Source organism: Nuphar pumila, chromosome 9 (genome assembly GCF_984573655.1).
Source record: "Nuphar pumila chromosome 9, dmNupPumi1.hap1.1, whole genome shotgun sequence".
Lineage (NCBI taxonomy): Eukaryota > Viridiplantae > Streptophyta > Magnoliopsida > Nymphaeales > Nymphaeaceae > Nuphar > Nuphar pumila.
The window spans coordinates 119,343,951-119,361,353 of record NC_143257.1 but is presented as its reverse complement, the minus strand read 5'-3'; the positions used below and the strand labels follow the sequence as shown (position 1 = coordinate 119,361,353).

Below are 17,403 nucleotides of genomic sequence, written 5' to 3'. Positions count from 1 at the left end.
TCTCAAGAAAGAACCTCTCTATCTCTCCTCACAAGAGCCTCTACCACATAGGTTCAAGAGAAAACTCTCTTAGAGACTCTGTCTTTTCTTCTTCACAATAACCAAGGAGACTCTTTCTCCTCGTCAACACCCTCCTCCTCCTCTCTCATTTTTTCACATTTTCAACTCTGTTTTTCTCATTCTATACAAACAAGCAAAAAACTTTCTTTTGAAAAACTTCTCATATCTCATAGGCAAAACTTTCTTTTCCTAATGAGGGTTTTCCCCTCTTTCAAACGTGCCCTAAAGCTTAATTCTCTTTATCTTCTTTGTATTTGTTGCCTAAGGAAATTCCTAAAGTTTCATCTCAATGGGTTAGAAAGCGAAGCAGGTTATATGTCCCCCCCCCCCCCCCAAGACGATCGTTAGCCACAGTGCGTGTTCAGGGGTCTCAATGAATGTCACGTATGTAAGCATGTGCAGCCCGTATCCCCATGTTTGTCAGCATCAGTTAGCATCGGAGTCTGGCGCGGTTGCAAAGACTTAAGTACCTTTTCCGCCATTGGTGCCATAAAAATGATTATTCTAAAAAAGGAGCGGTTGCAAAGACTTAAGTACCCCGAAAATGGTTATGTAAGACCCAATCCCTGGACTGCAGGATTATTCGAGAAAGGAATCCCCCTGAAGAAGGTCATGAACATCAACCCTCTATCTCTCTCTCCTTTCTCTTTCTGCCTTTATGCACATCCATCAGATGATCCTACATTGCTCCATCAAGCACCGACTGACCTGCACACTGATTGTTGCATGGTTCAACTTGATGACTTGTGGAGCCTGATTTAGAGTTTTTGCCCTTACAAAAGGGGAGTCAGGGGGCTCCCCTGACGCATGTCCCGCTGCACGATCAGCAGGCAGGGGTCAGGGTGGGGTGGGGGGGGGTGCCCCTGGCAGGGGCAGCGCCCCCAGAAGATTTTTTTTTTGGGCCTTGTATAAATTCTTTCTTTTTTTTCCTCTTGTAACTGTAAAAAAAGAGCAATAAAGTGTTTTGTTTGATCGTTCTTGTTTATTGTTTCCTTCGGTTGTTTCTTATTTGCGGTTTTTGTAACACTCTTTTCTGTTTTTTTTTCGCTACGCAATTTTCGTAAATCGCTACTCGATTTAGCAATTTGCCATTTTTTTTTCGCTACGCGATTTTCATAAATCGCTACTTGATATAGCGATTTATGAAAATCGATATAGCGATTTGCCATTTATTTATTTTTTCGCTATGCAATTTTCATAAATCGCTACTCGATTTAGAGATTTGCCATTTTTTTGCTACACAATTTTCGTAAATCGTGATGCTGAACTCCGCCCCCCTTGAACACGATTTTCGCCGTGGTCAGGTTGTAGTCGTCAGCCATTCCGATGGCAGTCTTGAGGTCCATGATGAGGAAGCAGGAGAGGAACTTGCCATTCCCGACATTGGTGGGTTCTGTCGGAGAACACAATGCCAGAGGTTGAGATGAGGACCTCGTGATGCCAAAACCCGACGAATGCCCGTCAAGGCTTGAGGGTGTGAACGCCCGTGTTGAGCAGCATCAGGGTGGCCTGGAAGGCATAGCCCTCATCGGAAGTATTGCTGATGTAGGGGTAGACAGATTATACTTTGAAAGACTTTGTTGTAGGTGTACTGGAGGATGATTCTGTTGTAGGTGTCACTCGAAGGCGGCGGAGGGGCCGCCGCAGTCGGTTGCCCATTGGACGAGGACAATATTCCAGCCACTGCTAGCAGAAAGAGGATGACGATCATCATCGGATCGTCGGCTATTTGCCTCCATTAATTTCTTCTCTCTAGGGAAAGAGAGGGGGTTTTACAGTGTTTCGCGAAGAAGGAAGAAGATGACGATGAAAAGTTCAAACAGAAAAGAAAGAGAAAGCATTTCAGGTTTGTTTCACCGTTTGGACTTTGAAGAGTTAACATCATCCTCGACTTTCTAGATGAAGGATATTTTTGTCCAGTTTTTGAACCGTCGTTTCTTTTTTTTTTTGAATGGAGGACATTTTTGTTATTTTCTCGAACCATCGTTTCATGGCGAGAATAACAAGAAAGGGTACTTAAGTCTTTACAAACACACCAGACTCCGATGCTAAGTGATGCTGACACACACGGAAATACGAGCCCCATGTGCTTATATGTGTGGCGCTCATTCGGACCCCGAACACGCACTGTTGCAAACAATGCGTCTTCGGAGGAGAACACACAACACCCTCCCGTTAGAAAGAGACAAGTCCTAGTAAGGGGTCTCTCATACAGTCAGACATGGCATGTGGGTTCCAGTCTCGAGAAATGACACTTGTTCAAGTCACATGTTAACATTTTTGGTTGGTTGAAGTAGGAAGCACGAAGCTAGTTAGCAACCCCGTGTAGAGTTGTTGATACAAAGTTATAAGTTTACTGAAAAGAAAACATGTTTAAAAAGAACTTGAAGTATGGGCGTTAAAATGCATCTTGGCAATCCAATGATTTTTAATCGGACAACCAGTATGTGACCTGCATGGTAGAAGAAATTATAAACAAACAAACAACAACTACGCCTTTATCCCAAAATATTTGGGGTCGGCGATATGAACCAAAAAAGAAAATCATTATGGGTCTTCCACATGAATCCTTCTCCTCCAATCATTTCTATCCAATGCCATGTCCTTGGTGAGGTTCAAATCATTCATATCCCTTCCTATCACCTCCATCCATGTCTTCCTAGGCCTACCCCAACCTCTTTTAACTAATATATTTTCCCATTTCTCCATCCTTCTAACTGGAGCATCATTAAACCTTCGCCGAATATGTCCAAACCACCGTAAACGATTCTCTCTCATCTTATTTTCAATGGGTGCAATGCCTACCTTCTTACGTATCTCCTCGTTCTGAATCTTATCTTTTATTGTATTTCCACACATCCATCTCAGCATACGCATCTCAGCTACACTCATTTTTTGAATATGGTGTCTCTTGGCAGCCCAACATTCCGTACCATATAGTAAAGCAGGCCTAATAGTCATCCTATAAAACTTTCCCTTCAACCGCAATGGCATTCTACGATCGCACAACACTCCAGTTGCACTTTTCCATTTCATCCACCCAACCTTTATCCTATGATTTACATCTCCATCAATTTCTCCATACTTTTGAATGATAGATCCCAAATATTTGAAACAATCATCCACCGGTATTTCTTGCTCACCAAGCTTCACTACACTCTCATCATTACTTCGTTGCTTACTAAACCGACATTCCATGGTAGAAGAAATTATATTGCCGCATAATCCCCTGACTTGGTTCAGAGCTAAGCATTACTAAATCCGGCCTAAACAGATCTTAGCCTAATTGGGATTGGGAATCATATTCAGATTTGGATGGAGAAAAGGTAATACCAAACCCAGATCCAATTAACTAACCAGGTATATTTTATATGTAATTGGGTTGGATTTATCCGTTAGAATAAGATTCAGTTTTGGATTTGGATCTAAAACTGTATACCAAATACAAACCAGACCAATCAGATTTGGATTCGGTCACACATCGGATCAAAACCTGATTCGCTGACATCCCTAACCCCTGCCCATGCATGTTGTGCACACATAATTGGTTCCTCCTAACCAGTTTAAGAATGGACTGATTAGCTTTGAGTGTTGCATACCTTGTTTTGTAAACCAGACCGTGCGAACGTGATCTCTGTGGTTTTGATTACCCTCTAAGATTGCAATGAGAAGGTCCAGCACCCTTTTTTTATACTCAAGAAAAGAAGGCCTAATGCCCGTGTCACAAGGATCCTAAATTTACCGTGTCGTGTCATCTTGTGTACTATTCTAGAGGAAAAATTACAAAACAGTGTCCCGTGTCCTTTTAGCAGTATCCATGTGACATCCTTGCGTGCTCCTGTGCATCCAGTCGAATGCTTACCATTGAACTTCGCAAGGACTAAAGAGTAATGACCCCTTTCATTACTTGATGAGGGTAAAAATACTTTCACCGATCGATCAGCAGTAACGTGCATCAGTGATGGGATCCACCTAGATTCATTTAGATGGGATCCAAATGAACCAACTTATAAAGATAAATGGGATAGGTTGGGGATGTGTTATGCAGCATAATGAAAGTTTTTACCTCATTCCAATTACCTGGACAAGTGGGTCTCGGTTCTATCCGAACACACCATTAGTGGTCATGGAGGGACCTTTCTGTCTGGTTGCCTCTGCTTAGAGGCAGACTGTAGTCTCATCCTTTTAGGCTCTGTTTGAGACTGGTAGTTAGAGGGAGTTTATGAATTTAGAAAGACCATCTTTAAGTCTTTGTTTGGGAACCGGAAGATCGGATGGGGTTTAATGCATTTGATAAAAACTTGGTCAAGCTACCTTAGTGGTGGCCGTTTGGAAACTGGCAGTTCGGATGGGAGTTTATAGATTTAGAAAAGTGAGAGTGCCTCTACTACACATTTGCGACAAATCCTGAATTTGAAAACTACCACCTCAAGACAAATCTTAGATTTGGCAGCTGACACTTTTCCAAATGTATAATCTTAGATCATTACTAAGTTTTTATTGCAAATACGAGATTATCTCTCAACTAAATAATAATTAAAAAATCTTGTGTCAATCAGGACTTGACATGTTAAACCATTAAAATAATATTTAAAATTCATTTTAAATAAATTTTACATTTTAAAGACCATGTTTCCATGAAAGATTTGTAATCCCCTGTGAAGCAGTTCCGAAGTATAAAAGACCTGTCAAGCTTTTTTCTAGTGCATTAAACATACATAATACGGATCCAGATTCAGACTCTACAGGATCAACACAAGGAGATCCAGATTCATATTTGGACGACGTTTAAGATTCAAACTTGAATTTATATCTGCAATGATGTGGCGCACCTTATAGGCAGGGCTGGGAAACCAGATGAGCCACTCGTTGCTGGAATTGTGCTCAGCTAGAAAAAGTGTTCGTACTCATAAGCTCAGCAAGCCTAATACAAACAACACGAGCCGGTTCGACCCTCGGATCGGCTCGTTAACTAGTGATTCATGTATTTTATATCATATCATAGATTGTTGCTATCTTGCAAGAAACAAGTTTAATGTTCCTACCCTAATGTTTACAGATTTTAAACAGCACATTTATATCGCAAATGAACTAATTTGAGGTTCGCTTAATAGGTTTAAAGTCCAAATTCTATTATTTTTATTTTTGAAAATGCAATGTTTTGTTAGCTATTGAGTTCAAGCTCCTCATTTAATTCGGCTTGCCATTAGCTCGAGCTCAACTCAGATTGCCACAAGATGGTGCCAAGATTGAACGCCCTCTGCTCGGTTTGTTCGAGCTCGTTTACACACCCTACATTTAGCAGTGATGGACTTTTTTGACAATTGATGAAGCTCAGACCAGGTATTTCTCATGAGCATGCTACTGTCCAACAAATAGCTTGACTACCTAAAAAAAAGAAATTCATAATTTAGGAAGCTATCACTGTAATATCTTAGGATTGGTTATCGGCTTTTCAATGTAGTTTTTGAACAAGAATTTATTTAAATTTTATTTCTAATTTCCTATTATATAATTTCGTTGATGCCAAGCATGCTTTTTCCGGACTTTCACTAGAGTTTCAAGTTTTGAAGATTAAAAAGTCTGATTATTTTGATATAGAATGATGCACAAAATCACATCTCATGTTTCCGTCAGGCTCAACATAGGTTACAAAAACCATCAATTACAGGAGTGAAATTACCTTCTTACCCTTATATTGTGGAATATATTCCCCACACGTTTTGTCCACTGTTTTACTGCAGATTTCTAGCTGATAGAGCATGAGCAAACGCATCATGAGAAAGGTCAGATGTTGATTGACAATCGCTGATTCTTTCTCTGTTTTCCTCCCCTGAAATCAATGAACAATAGAGAATGGATACTGGTCAACTCACAAAATCAGCAATTCTTATTCAAACAATCCCATCCTAGATTGAATCAAAAGGGAAAGAAAACAAACACTTCTACAGGAATGAACAATGCAAATAATCTGAACTGCAACCTTTGATCAAGAATTCCACCCAAGATGCTTTTTGCTTTTAATCATTCCACTTAAAACTGATACCTATACTAATTGCAATCAATGTTTATCATTCTCAGAAAGCCATAAATAGCTCTCAAATCCAAGAATAAATTTCACTGACTGAACCAAACAGTGCCCCCTCAAAGAGAAGCTGCTTATTTGCATGTTTCTATCGAAGTATGTAATATAAATAAAAAAGAATAAATAAGCAACCGTTGCTTTGTCCCCCAAACAAAAGGTAGAAAGATTACAGGAGAGAAGGAATCAACATTTATCTCTAGATTCAGATAGTGAGAGGACAGTCCCATGGATTCTCTCTGAAATCCCCTTGTTGATCAAGAAAATTTGAACTAGGTCATGAGTAGAGATGAAAATTGAAATCATCAGAGAAAGCAACTTCAGCCAGAGTAGTTTGACAGAAGTGACTGATCATTCACACAGGTATGCACCTTGTCCAGCAAATAAAGATGGACATAGATCAGTAATTCTACATGTGCTTCAGTGACTATTTGTACTCGGGAGGAACCTAATATCAGACTCAAACTTACATCTTTGATCATAGCATTAATAGTTCCAAAGTCAAGAAGGGGATTCAAACTAGACTTAAACCATTCCAAACTAAAAGATAGGATTGCAGAACTATCATGGAAAGATATTGGAGGAACCCTGCAATCAGGGTACTGCACATCAGCCTCCATATTGGAAGAGATATGCACAATAGCAAAAAGCATAGCAATTAAAACCATTCTTCAGGGACAAGATAAATGAGACTCTGGTCCTCTCCATCACATGGATATGTCTGGGTAGAGAGGTACACCCATTTTTTATGTAATTTTTATCTCCAACTAGTATATAAGGGGATATGGTACAGGAGTAAAGATGGAGTATCCATGTGATGTAGCTGACTAGCTGGTCATTTTTAAGTATGTGTTTCAGAATCTGAATCTGCAAGATTGAGATATGAATATAAATAGGGTGTAAAGAAACCATTTATAGGAAAAAAGGAAGATAAATTTACAACCACTGTAGCTCTCATATGCACTATCAAAGTGCTGGCTTGGTCAAGCTTGTTTACTTAATTGGTCCATTGGGATTATTTAAACCTAAATGAGATGAAAAAAGAACTAGATTTAAATGACATTGATGCTACTAGACATATTCTTGATACTTGCATTGCTAATTTGGATTAGTCATCAAATAGGAGTAAGATGAGCAAAACCTCATATATTTAATAAAATTAGACATGCTCAGTGCCAACTTAAGGTTCTAGATAAGATCGGTCTACATTTCTAAGAGTTAAATTTCCTTTTCAAGTTGGTTTCCTAGCATGGTCACACACATCAATAAATAATCAATCTCTTGCATCTTATGACAGGAAATTCACAAAAATAAGAAAGTAAAATTGCAACACATTCATTTTATTTCATGATTTTAGTGTGATTGTTTCAGAAATTATTGTTCTTGAGTTTTAGATTCTTCAACCTTCCTTTCTTTATTGTTAATAATGATATTTTTATTTTTCCAATTTACCAAAATTTTGTTAATACTTTTTTAGACAACAGATCTTATGCAACATCATGATTTTTTTCCTTTCTAAACAAAACCTAAGGAGATTTGTGACCATGGCATGCAACCTATCATCCACTCCCAGAACAAGGATTCCGATCATGTTCTCTCAAACCAGTGATGGTATGATATGCATGTGCATGGATGTGTTGTGGAATTTTAACTACCCAGATTATCATTGTTCTGACCAAATCCATGATTTTCAAATAAAAGATCCACGTACTTTTAAAACATTGACTTAAAACACTTCAAAACCACCAAGACCTTAACGCCACATTGGCTAGGCCATAGCATACCAGTAACATTATAAAGACATAAAGACATAATACAGCCAACTTGGGTCATTTGATACAAGACATTGGTAGCTTGAATCAAAAGCACTTGGCAACTACCAAACCCATGACTTCACCTGCACGAAGCTTCTCATTAATCTTTACTGGTTTGTTACCAAGCTGCATATCATATAGGAACTACATTTGACATAGATGCTTCCAGGCCAGGCCAGACAAAATTGACAGAGATGACAGGGATGATTTGTAAGAATGTGCCAAAACCAGAATAATGCTTCAAAGTTCAAACTATACAGAATGTCAAAGAGCGTCTACCATGTTATATTTTCCTGCTTAGATTTCAGTAGTTTTATGAAGGTTAATTAGAATACTGAGCTTAAGACTATTTATCATGGGAAGCAAGATCTTTGCCAATAAGAATGGTTCGTCATTTAGGACCAGTTAATGTAGGTTTACCTCTTGAAGTGAGTAGGCAGAGAAGGATCATTCTTGCTTGAGAACGAGTAGCCATTGATTTAACACTGAATCACAAAGGCCTGGATCTTGAAGACACAACAACCCAACTCTTTATGAACCAAGCGAACTCTCAACATACTCCATGGCCTTCCTCTTCACATATTCTATCTGCTCTTCACAGCCACAAGATTTCTCATAATCCAGGTACTTCTTGAAAAGAAACTGCAAATTTCAGCAGAGAACAAATCAGAAATTTAATTCTGCTGAGGTGTGTAGAATTCTTGTTATCCCCAAGAACACAAATTACAGACCTTCATCTTCTTTGGGGGGAGACTCAAACTTGTTGCTCTCTCAAACAATGCACGTATTAGTTCATGGTCTTTCATGCGTATCTCCTAGCACAAAAAGAAGAAAAAAAAACAATGAGATTATCAAAATGCACAAAATCATATCATGAAATCATTTAAAAAATAGTAAATTGATGAATGCATACTTGATCCATATATACACTCCACAGGTCCATCCTTTTGGGATACTCTCTCAATACTTTCTCAAACATTGAACGGCCTCTATCAGGCATGCCGTGCTTGAATTCAAGTATAGCAGCCTGTGTGATAAACTTGATGTGCTTCCACTGACCAAGGCTTAGAAGTGCACGATTTACAACAACCTGGGCTTCACCCTGGTCTTGCTTCAAGAGGTTTTCTGTATACCTTAACCAGACCTAATGATCCAAAATAAGCTTTATGGTTTTTGATATTATATCCCAGCCAGAAACGAGTAAGGGAAAAAAAAAATCTGAAAAAGATTACCTTGCATGAAGTCTTAAACTTTTTGATCATTCTGTTTATAAGCTCATTTGCCAACTCCTGCTGTCTGGTCCTTTCGTACATTCCAAGTAGAGCTAAATGCACCTTTTTTGAATCACAGGACTGACATGCTCTCTCAAAAATCTTTTCAACAGCTTCCTGAGTGAAAAAAAAACATGTATTAAAAGAACAAAAATTATAAAAAAGAAGAGAGACAAAGTGCCGGCACCATTTCTTACTTTATGGGGATTTCCATATTCATTCTCCAAATTAAGATATGCAACCCAAACATTCAGCTTCTCTCCTTCCTCTCTGATGTTTATCGTTGCTAATGCACTTTTAAGAGGAAAAAAAATAAAAAAGAAAAGAGATAAAGAGGCATTCACATCAACATCACATGGTAGCCAACATTCAATGATGGACAAAAAACGAAACCTCAATAGTCTAGAACAGGTGATGACAGAAATCTAAAACATACCGCTCTGCAACAGATTGGGCCTTCGGAACTTCACGAATTGATAGCATAAAGGCCATATATTTAATCCACAAATAACTGCTGTCAGGAGAGCTCCTAATTAGTTTTTCAAAGTCATCAACAGTTGTAGGAACCGAATCTTCATTGAGGAGCTTCTCTTCAGCAGCCCTTATCTGAAGCTCTCTGTAAACATGTTTCAATAACATCGAGAGAAAAAAAAAATAAAGGAGTATGAGCCAGTTTGTGCAGCAAATAATATATTTTAAATAAGCCATGCTAGAAAATAAAGCAACCTTTCTTCTTTAGTCTTCCTCTTCAAATGCCTATTCTTTTCAGCACCTGCTTTCATGATGTTGTAGTCCTCAGAGCTGGTGACTTGATGTTCCAAGTCAATACCCCCATCATCATCAATGGTGACTTCAAGTGGGAGAACGGAAGCCCTTGATTTTATTTGTGACAGAATCCATTCATCCTTGGTTAAACTGTCATCTACAGAAACTTCACAAACACTACTATCGCCATTTTTCTCTTTAAAAATATTAGAAACATCAATAGCTGCTGCACTGTCAGTGACCATTTTGGCACTGTCATCATTTATGGATGCACAAGTGGTACGGCAGCCCTCTAGATAAGAAGCCTTCAATCCAAGAGATACCCGTCCTTTTCCAACATCTATCTGGTGGTAAGATTGGATATACTCACATAATATTAGGAAACACAACACTGGAATTTAATTTATTAAAAAAACAAAGAGCTTGCATTAACATTTCCCAACGCTATTCAATTGGGCTCAACCCTATTGGACTTGAAAGAGCATGACAGGTCAGAAGGGAACCAGGTAAAGACCAAGCTGACTCACTCAGCTATCAGGGAAAACTTAGAATTGGTTTCATTAGTCTCAGGCTAAAAACCTTAGCCCATCCTGATTAGCTATTGGGCTTGGCTAGGCCTTGGTCAAATTTCAGGTCCAAGAGAAACTGAATGCAGGATGGGCAGCTAAAACCATGTTGGCATAATGCCCATTCTTAAATGAAATACAACTTAGACATAATCATGAAGGAAATACATCTGATTACTGTAAAATTATTTTACCTTTAAAATCTTTGCCATAACTCTCTCCCCTGCATGGTATTTTGCCTCTATGTTCTCTATATGCTCATCAGAAGCCTCAGAAATATGGCACAAACCAACCTGATGAAGAAGGCACAAATTTAATCAAGGAAAAATAAAAACCAAAGCAGCCATGGGTAGTATAGGATCAGAGTACAACATACCGTATTCGTGTGATCAATCTTAATAAACAAACCATATGACTCAACCCTTCTTATCTTGCCAGAGATGAAATCCCCAACCTTAAAACTTTGCATGTCAGTAATGTTAAGATCTGATGTTTCCCTACCAGATTTTGTCTTTAGGGTTATATCAACCCTCTGGGACAGTGGCTCCACAGAAAGAACCCTACAATCAAGATTAAGGTAAAACACAACGAGAATTCAACATTTTCAGTAATCAAGCCTAATATGAAGGAGAAACTTACTTCCCATGCACTAATTTCCCAACAGGGAATTCTTTATCAGGAATTTCAATATATTCATCAGATAAATTTGATAAGAGAATCCTTGCATCAATCTTCCGCGAAAGTGTAATGAAGCATCCTTTTCCTGTGACGACCTTTACATAACCCTAATAACAAACAAATGCAATGCACATCAAACAATATCATTGTTAGACAGTTGCAAAGCATGATGGTTGTGAAACAGCATCACAATCATTAAAGGACATGTTTACCATAAGAATACAAAATACACTGTCAAATTACAGAGTACTGGAACGGTCAAACAGGAACTGAGATTGTAGTTTACGAAAAAGATGCTGGAAGAGAATTCAAGAAGTGGCACAGAATTCATGAAAAAGAAAAATAAAAATTTCATAAAAAACAAATGAAATTCAAATGCACCATCATGATTGGTGTATCGTATCGTAACCCGTATTGGTCGGGCCCATAGTTACACTGTATCATATCGTAAATGTATTGTACATTTTTAATAAAAAATTTACAAAAAATCCCAAAAAATCAAGAAAAAACAGAAAATCTTAGCAAAAATTCTAAAAAAATCATATCACATGAAACAATGATGAATTGCACAAAATACAACCATAAAATCACATATGAAACATTTATGTCTCTATGAGCCGCATAAGACATCATCAAACATCAACCAATATAGAATCATAGATAATATTGCATGCATATCTCACAAGAACAATGCAAAATATTAAATATCTTGCAATTAAGAACATGGCACAAGACCCATACTTTCATATTACATAAACAAAAACAAAACAACCAAATTTATGAACAATTAAGTATTAAATAACCAAGTTTTTTTAAAATATATTACATGATAAAACCTCAATAATCATAATCTTCTTCATCATCATTATCTTCTTCTCCTCCTCCTTCGACATCCACATCATCTCCAAGATACGTGGGGTCTTCATCATCTACCTCTTGTGCTCCTTTCATGTTAATCCAGCAAATGTCCTCTTCATTCAAAAGAGTCTCTACTTCTTCTCCAAGAATAAAGGTTTTTTATCTTAGCCCACATACTTGAACAAAAAAATAGTGGAAATGTACATGATGAAATTGCAACAACCCTCTCCTTTGCGCACGGATCGGCCCCCAAATCGCTCTCACTAATCTTAGGGTGCGTGGATACTTCTCTAATGGCCTCTACATAGATGAGAGGGTCGGCCCTCAAGCGGTCTTTAAAACCCAAAAACAAAAAAGATGATTTTTCAACCCTTTTTAAGTGCGTCAAGAGTGTATCGTACGATAAGATCTCGTATCGTAAGATACATACGATACAGGTATGATACACACTCGTATCGCAATACGAGTGCATATCGTATCGCTTTCCTACATAGTTACGATACAAACAACCATGCAATAAATCGTTCATAACCAAAAACAAGAACCATAAATAAAGAATAATTATTTTAATAATAAAAAATATTCACAACATTTATAAGGCAACCTCATTACAACACACAGACACGCTATACCATACAAATCTTGGCGATATTTTTAGTTTATCGTGAAAAAAATATGATAAATAAATAACCAAAATCTATGAAATCAAGGAGATATTTTCAATATAACGCTTGAATTAAAAATATTGTGTATTTTTTGCGATATTTTGAACCACATAAAAATGCACCAAAAAGAAACCAAACCTTTTTTTAATGCTCACGCCACTCAATAAAGGAAAGGCATTTAATGATGGCTGCCTAGCTCATATGATGGGGCTGGCAAGTACGTTTTGATACCTGAATAGAGAGAGACCCTCCATACAGAGTTGGGGGAGGGCCTTCCCTCCCCACTCTCTTCGATATGGGACTAAAATCCCATGTTTGTTTCTTTCTTAACATTGACCTCCACTTTTTTAGCCTTCCTCTCACACATGGCTTTTCTTTTTAGCTAAAATACTCTCTCTCTCTCTCTCTCTCTCTCTCTCTCTCTCTCTCTATATATATATATATATATATATATATATATGCCGAGATTTTCCAAAATTTTCAAGAGAAAAACTCATTGATTGAAAATCACCCAAGATTTTCCTTCGCCGAGAATATCCCAAGAATGAGATTTGTGACTATGCTATATACTGTGGATGCAAAAGGGTCGGATCCAATATGCCGCTTTTATGATTTTTGGTTGTTTCAGTCTGATCCGGATCTGAATATTCTATGTATTTAGCTGTGATTCGGATCAGATTCATCATCTCTCACTTTACAAATGCACACACATATAAGAAAGAAAGATAGAGAGACTAGCCCAATAGCTAATTGGGCCACTTCCAACTAGCCATTAGGCACAGTCCAATGGATAGATTGGTCAGCTTTAATTGACCAAGATAAAAAAGAAAAAGAAAAATAGAAAAAATACAAAATTAGTCATTCAAATAATGACTAAAAATAAATAAATTAAAATACCCATTCTACCCATAAAAGTAAACATAAACTATACTAAATCTACAAAATACCTAAGCTAAACATTAAATACCCAAATACCTTGAATACAAAAGGAAATACAAAAGATTTACCAACAAAGGTGGCGCTCTTTGTATTTGGCCCAATAGAGCCTTTTGTACTTGTGTGTGTGCACCTTTGTAACCACTTTGTGATTGTATTTGTGCACTTGTTTCATTACATGGTATTAGAGCTTTTGGTGCTCTTGGGCAAAAGCTTGAAGAGGAGATTAGTGGAGCATTGGTTCGTTGGTTCATTGCCTCAGAAAGTGTGCCATCAAACTTCAACATTTTTTCTTCAACACTTTTTTCTTGTTTTCTTCTTATTCTTATCTCTATTATTCTCTCCACTGTGGCCGATAAAAAATTTGTAACGGGTGTTCCCATCAAATTTGATAAGAAAAACTACAACATTTGGGCCACGGCGGTGAAAAGAATCCTCATGGATAAAGATTTGTGGCATTTTATATATGGATCCGCACGGGAACCACAACCAATTCTCACATTGGTTATTGGAACCAATGGTGAATCTAAAGAAGAAAGACTTAAGGGGATTGAAAAAAAAAGTTACGCTTGATTAGTAATACAAAAAAGCTTATAACGGGTGAAAAGTAGGTCATGCCAAGTTTATTTCCCTCTTTATGGGTAGTATTCATGAGGAGCCTTGCTCCGATATTCTTGAATTTGAAAGAGCCGATGAAGCTTGGGAATATGTTAGACAAACATATATATACCCAAAAAGATGTGGCACATAAATGGGATCTCAAAAACAAGATACATAATTACAAACAAGGTGATAAGACTGTGAGGAAATAAAATAGTACCCTTAAGAGGCTTTGGGATCAATTGGCTAAACTTCAGACTATATGGGAGACTCCAAATGATGATCAAGAATAGAAGAAATACAAGCATGAGGAACAATTGTTCCATTTTTTTTGAGGACTTAGACCCGAATTTGAACAAGTTCGGGTCAATATCATTCATAGAGAAAAACCTCCTCTCTTGCATGAAGTCTTGGCTTAAATATGCATGGAGGATACAAGACTCAAATCTATGTCCGAATTTAAGGAAACAAAAGATAATGTGTTGTCTCAAGACCGGATGCCCATACAAATGTTTATAAACCAACCCATTTTTCAAAGCTTTATAATGGAAAGCCTAGATATGATGACAATAAAAAAAGAACTGTATTGACTTATTATAATTGTAAAGAATCGAGTCATATTAGGCCATTTTGGCCCAAGTTCAAAGAAAGAGAAGACAAAAAAGTGGCATATGTAGGAACACCTCACTAAGAAAGAAGTGGAACCAATAAAGATTCAAAAATCTATTAGAACCATGTTCTCTCAAATCACGGAGGCCGTTCATTCACTAATAAAAAAAAAACCTTTTTTCAATGTCGCGATCTCTACATCATAGCCTCCCGGTAAGGTTTCGTGGCCTTAGAGCCTCATTTCATATGACTTCACATTCTTCTTTACTTTATAAACGTTGCACTAATTCTACATCAAAAAATATTTTTACGGCCAATGGGTCCTCTCTTAGCATAAAAAACATTGAAAATAGTTCAAAATTCTTTATTCTAAAAGTTAGACTTGTCCTAAAACTAAATTTAATTGTTTTTGTTTCACAAATTACCGACCATGGGTGTAGTGTCTCCTCATCAAAAGTGTTTTGTGAAAGATTTTTAGTCTGGAAAGCATATTGGGGAAGAACATAGAGAAAGAGACCTTTACTATATGAATCGTATTCTTCTTCAAAAAAACCAAATTTTGTTATAACGTTCAAAATATAAATTTAGCTTTATAGCATCAAAGATTGAGACATCCTAGTTTGTCAAAATTATCTCATGAACCCCATTTAAGCAAATTTGGTAATAAAAAATTTTATTATGAGGATTGTACTGTTCCCAAAATGAAGGCTCTTTCTTTTTCAAAAAGAACATTCTTTTCTTCTAAACCATTTGAATTAGTGCACTCGGATGTATGGGGACCTTCTTCTATTTTATCTAAAGGTGGTTTATCTTATTATGTAATATTTGTTGATGACTATATAAGATACTCATGGATATACTTCCTGCCAAGGCTGCCAACAACAACTCTTTTACTTCTCCATCCTTCCTAGCCTCTACTTGTGGAGCTTTTCCTTTGTTTTGAGGATTGAACCAACAATTTGCTTTAATGTGCCCTTTCTTGTTGCATAGGAAGCAGGTGGGAATGGGTCTTTGTCCCTGGATATTGGGTGTTAGAAGTATGTCACGACCTCCATAGTTATTTCTCCCTTGGCCTCCTTTTCCTCGAAAAGAACTTCCTCGTCCTCGACCATAACTCATTCCCATAGCCAGCACATCTTGTGTTCCTGGATTCCCATGAGAGTCTTCAGAAGATCCTTTCAGAGTCATCTCATATTGCAATAATTTCGCACGAAGATCTTCAAACTTTAGAAGTTCTGGTAAACATAGTAAGGTTGTCGTCATAACATGATAGTGTTAAAAAGTGACTTTGAATATTTTAGGTTCGATAATGAACTCATACACATGCACATTAAGTGCGAATATACCCACTTAAGGGAACAACACAAGCACATCAAGTGCTAATACATAAACCCATAAAAGGGATAAATATGACTTAAAGTCATAAGTTGAATATTATTGAAGAAATAGGAAGAAGAGGGTAAAAACCCTATACAATGGAGCATAAGCTCCTCCAAGGAGTGTAGGAATTACAAGGGGGAGACCCCTATTTATAACACAAGAGAGGAGCCACATAGGGGGCTCCTAAAGGAGTCGTTGGGAGCCCCCAACGGTCACATTTGTGACCGTTGAAGGCTCCCCAACGACTCTTTGGGGAGCCTCCCTAGGTGGCGCAAACCACAAAAAAGAGAAAAATAAAAAGAAAAATAAAAGGTAAAATTACAAAACATATTCCAAATGGAATATGCGTAAAACTGTGAAATGTCTAAACAACCCCTATGCTTATAAATAGAGAAATATATATTTTATATATATAATTAGGATAATACATATGCATATATACCATATATGAATATGTATTATCCTTTATATATATAAAATATATAATATTACAAAGGTTGAATGATACATTTTAACAGATAGTCTGGCCCCAATCCACTCAAGGTTTGTTGTACTTTATCTTTTTCACTGACAAGACACCCAACAATGGCCAGCTGATCTCTGATGCCTTTCATTTTATTCAGGTATTCCATAATAGACATGGAATCTTTCTTCAGCATTTGAAACTCTCGCTTAAGAAACATAATTCTTGCCTCAGAAATTTATGAATATGTTTGAACTAACGTATCCCACAGTTCCTTTGCCGAACAATCATCAGGAAGAGCAATAAGGACCTCCTGTGAAAGGGTTGAAGTGATGTATGCCACTAGCGATTGATCCCTCTTCATCCAAGCAACATATTCTGGATTCTTGTGAAGAACAACAGATTGTTCTCCTTTATCGTCCGCCTTTTCTTGCGAAAGGAATTCTGGAGGCGATAGGACCGATCCATCCAGATGACCAGAGAGGTCCTGACTCTTTATAAACGGGATGATCTGTCTTTTCCAGGTTAAGAAGTTGCAGTTATTCAGTTTTTCAGAGACTAGTTGACCGAGAAAACTTGAGGACAGACATGATTGCCCGTGAGTAAAATCCATTTGATGAATATGTTTGAACTGACACTTAGGTATGAAAAACAGA

The 17,403-nt window shown here is 37.4% G+C and overlaps 1 protein-coding gene across 1 annotated transcript in view; it reads right to left on the bottom strand.

Moving 5' to 3' along the window:
• Positions 1–5,625: 5,625 nt before the first annotated feature.
• The window catches only part of LOC149829074 (RIBOSOMAL RNA PROCESSING 5), a 110,077-nt gene continuing 98,299 nt past the window's right edge, over positions 5,626–17,403 (bottom strand). The window contains exons 31-41 of the mRNA XM_090017890.1: positions 11,198–11,343; positions 10,935–11,118; positions 10,753–10,851; positions 9,954–10,336; positions 9,664–9,843; positions 9,425–9,521; positions 9,189–9,344; positions 8,870–9,100; positions 8,688–8,771; positions 8,377–8,598; positions 5,626–5,893 (exon numbers count right to left, since the gene is read on the bottom strand). Of these exons, the coding sequence (XP_089874016.1) occupies positions 8,488–8,598; positions 8,688–8,771; positions 8,870–9,100; positions 9,189–9,344; positions 9,425–9,521; positions 9,664–9,843; positions 9,954–10,336; positions 10,753–10,851; positions 10,935–11,118; positions 11,198–11,343 (1,671 nt within the window). The 3' untranslated portion in view covers positions 5,626–5,893; positions 8,377–8,487. The remainder of the gene's footprint in view (positions 5,894–8,376; positions 8,599–8,687; positions 8,772–8,869; positions 9,101–9,188; positions 9,345–9,424; positions 9,522–9,663; positions 9,844–9,953; positions 10,337–10,752; positions 10,852–10,934; positions 11,119–11,197; positions 11,344–17,403) is intronic.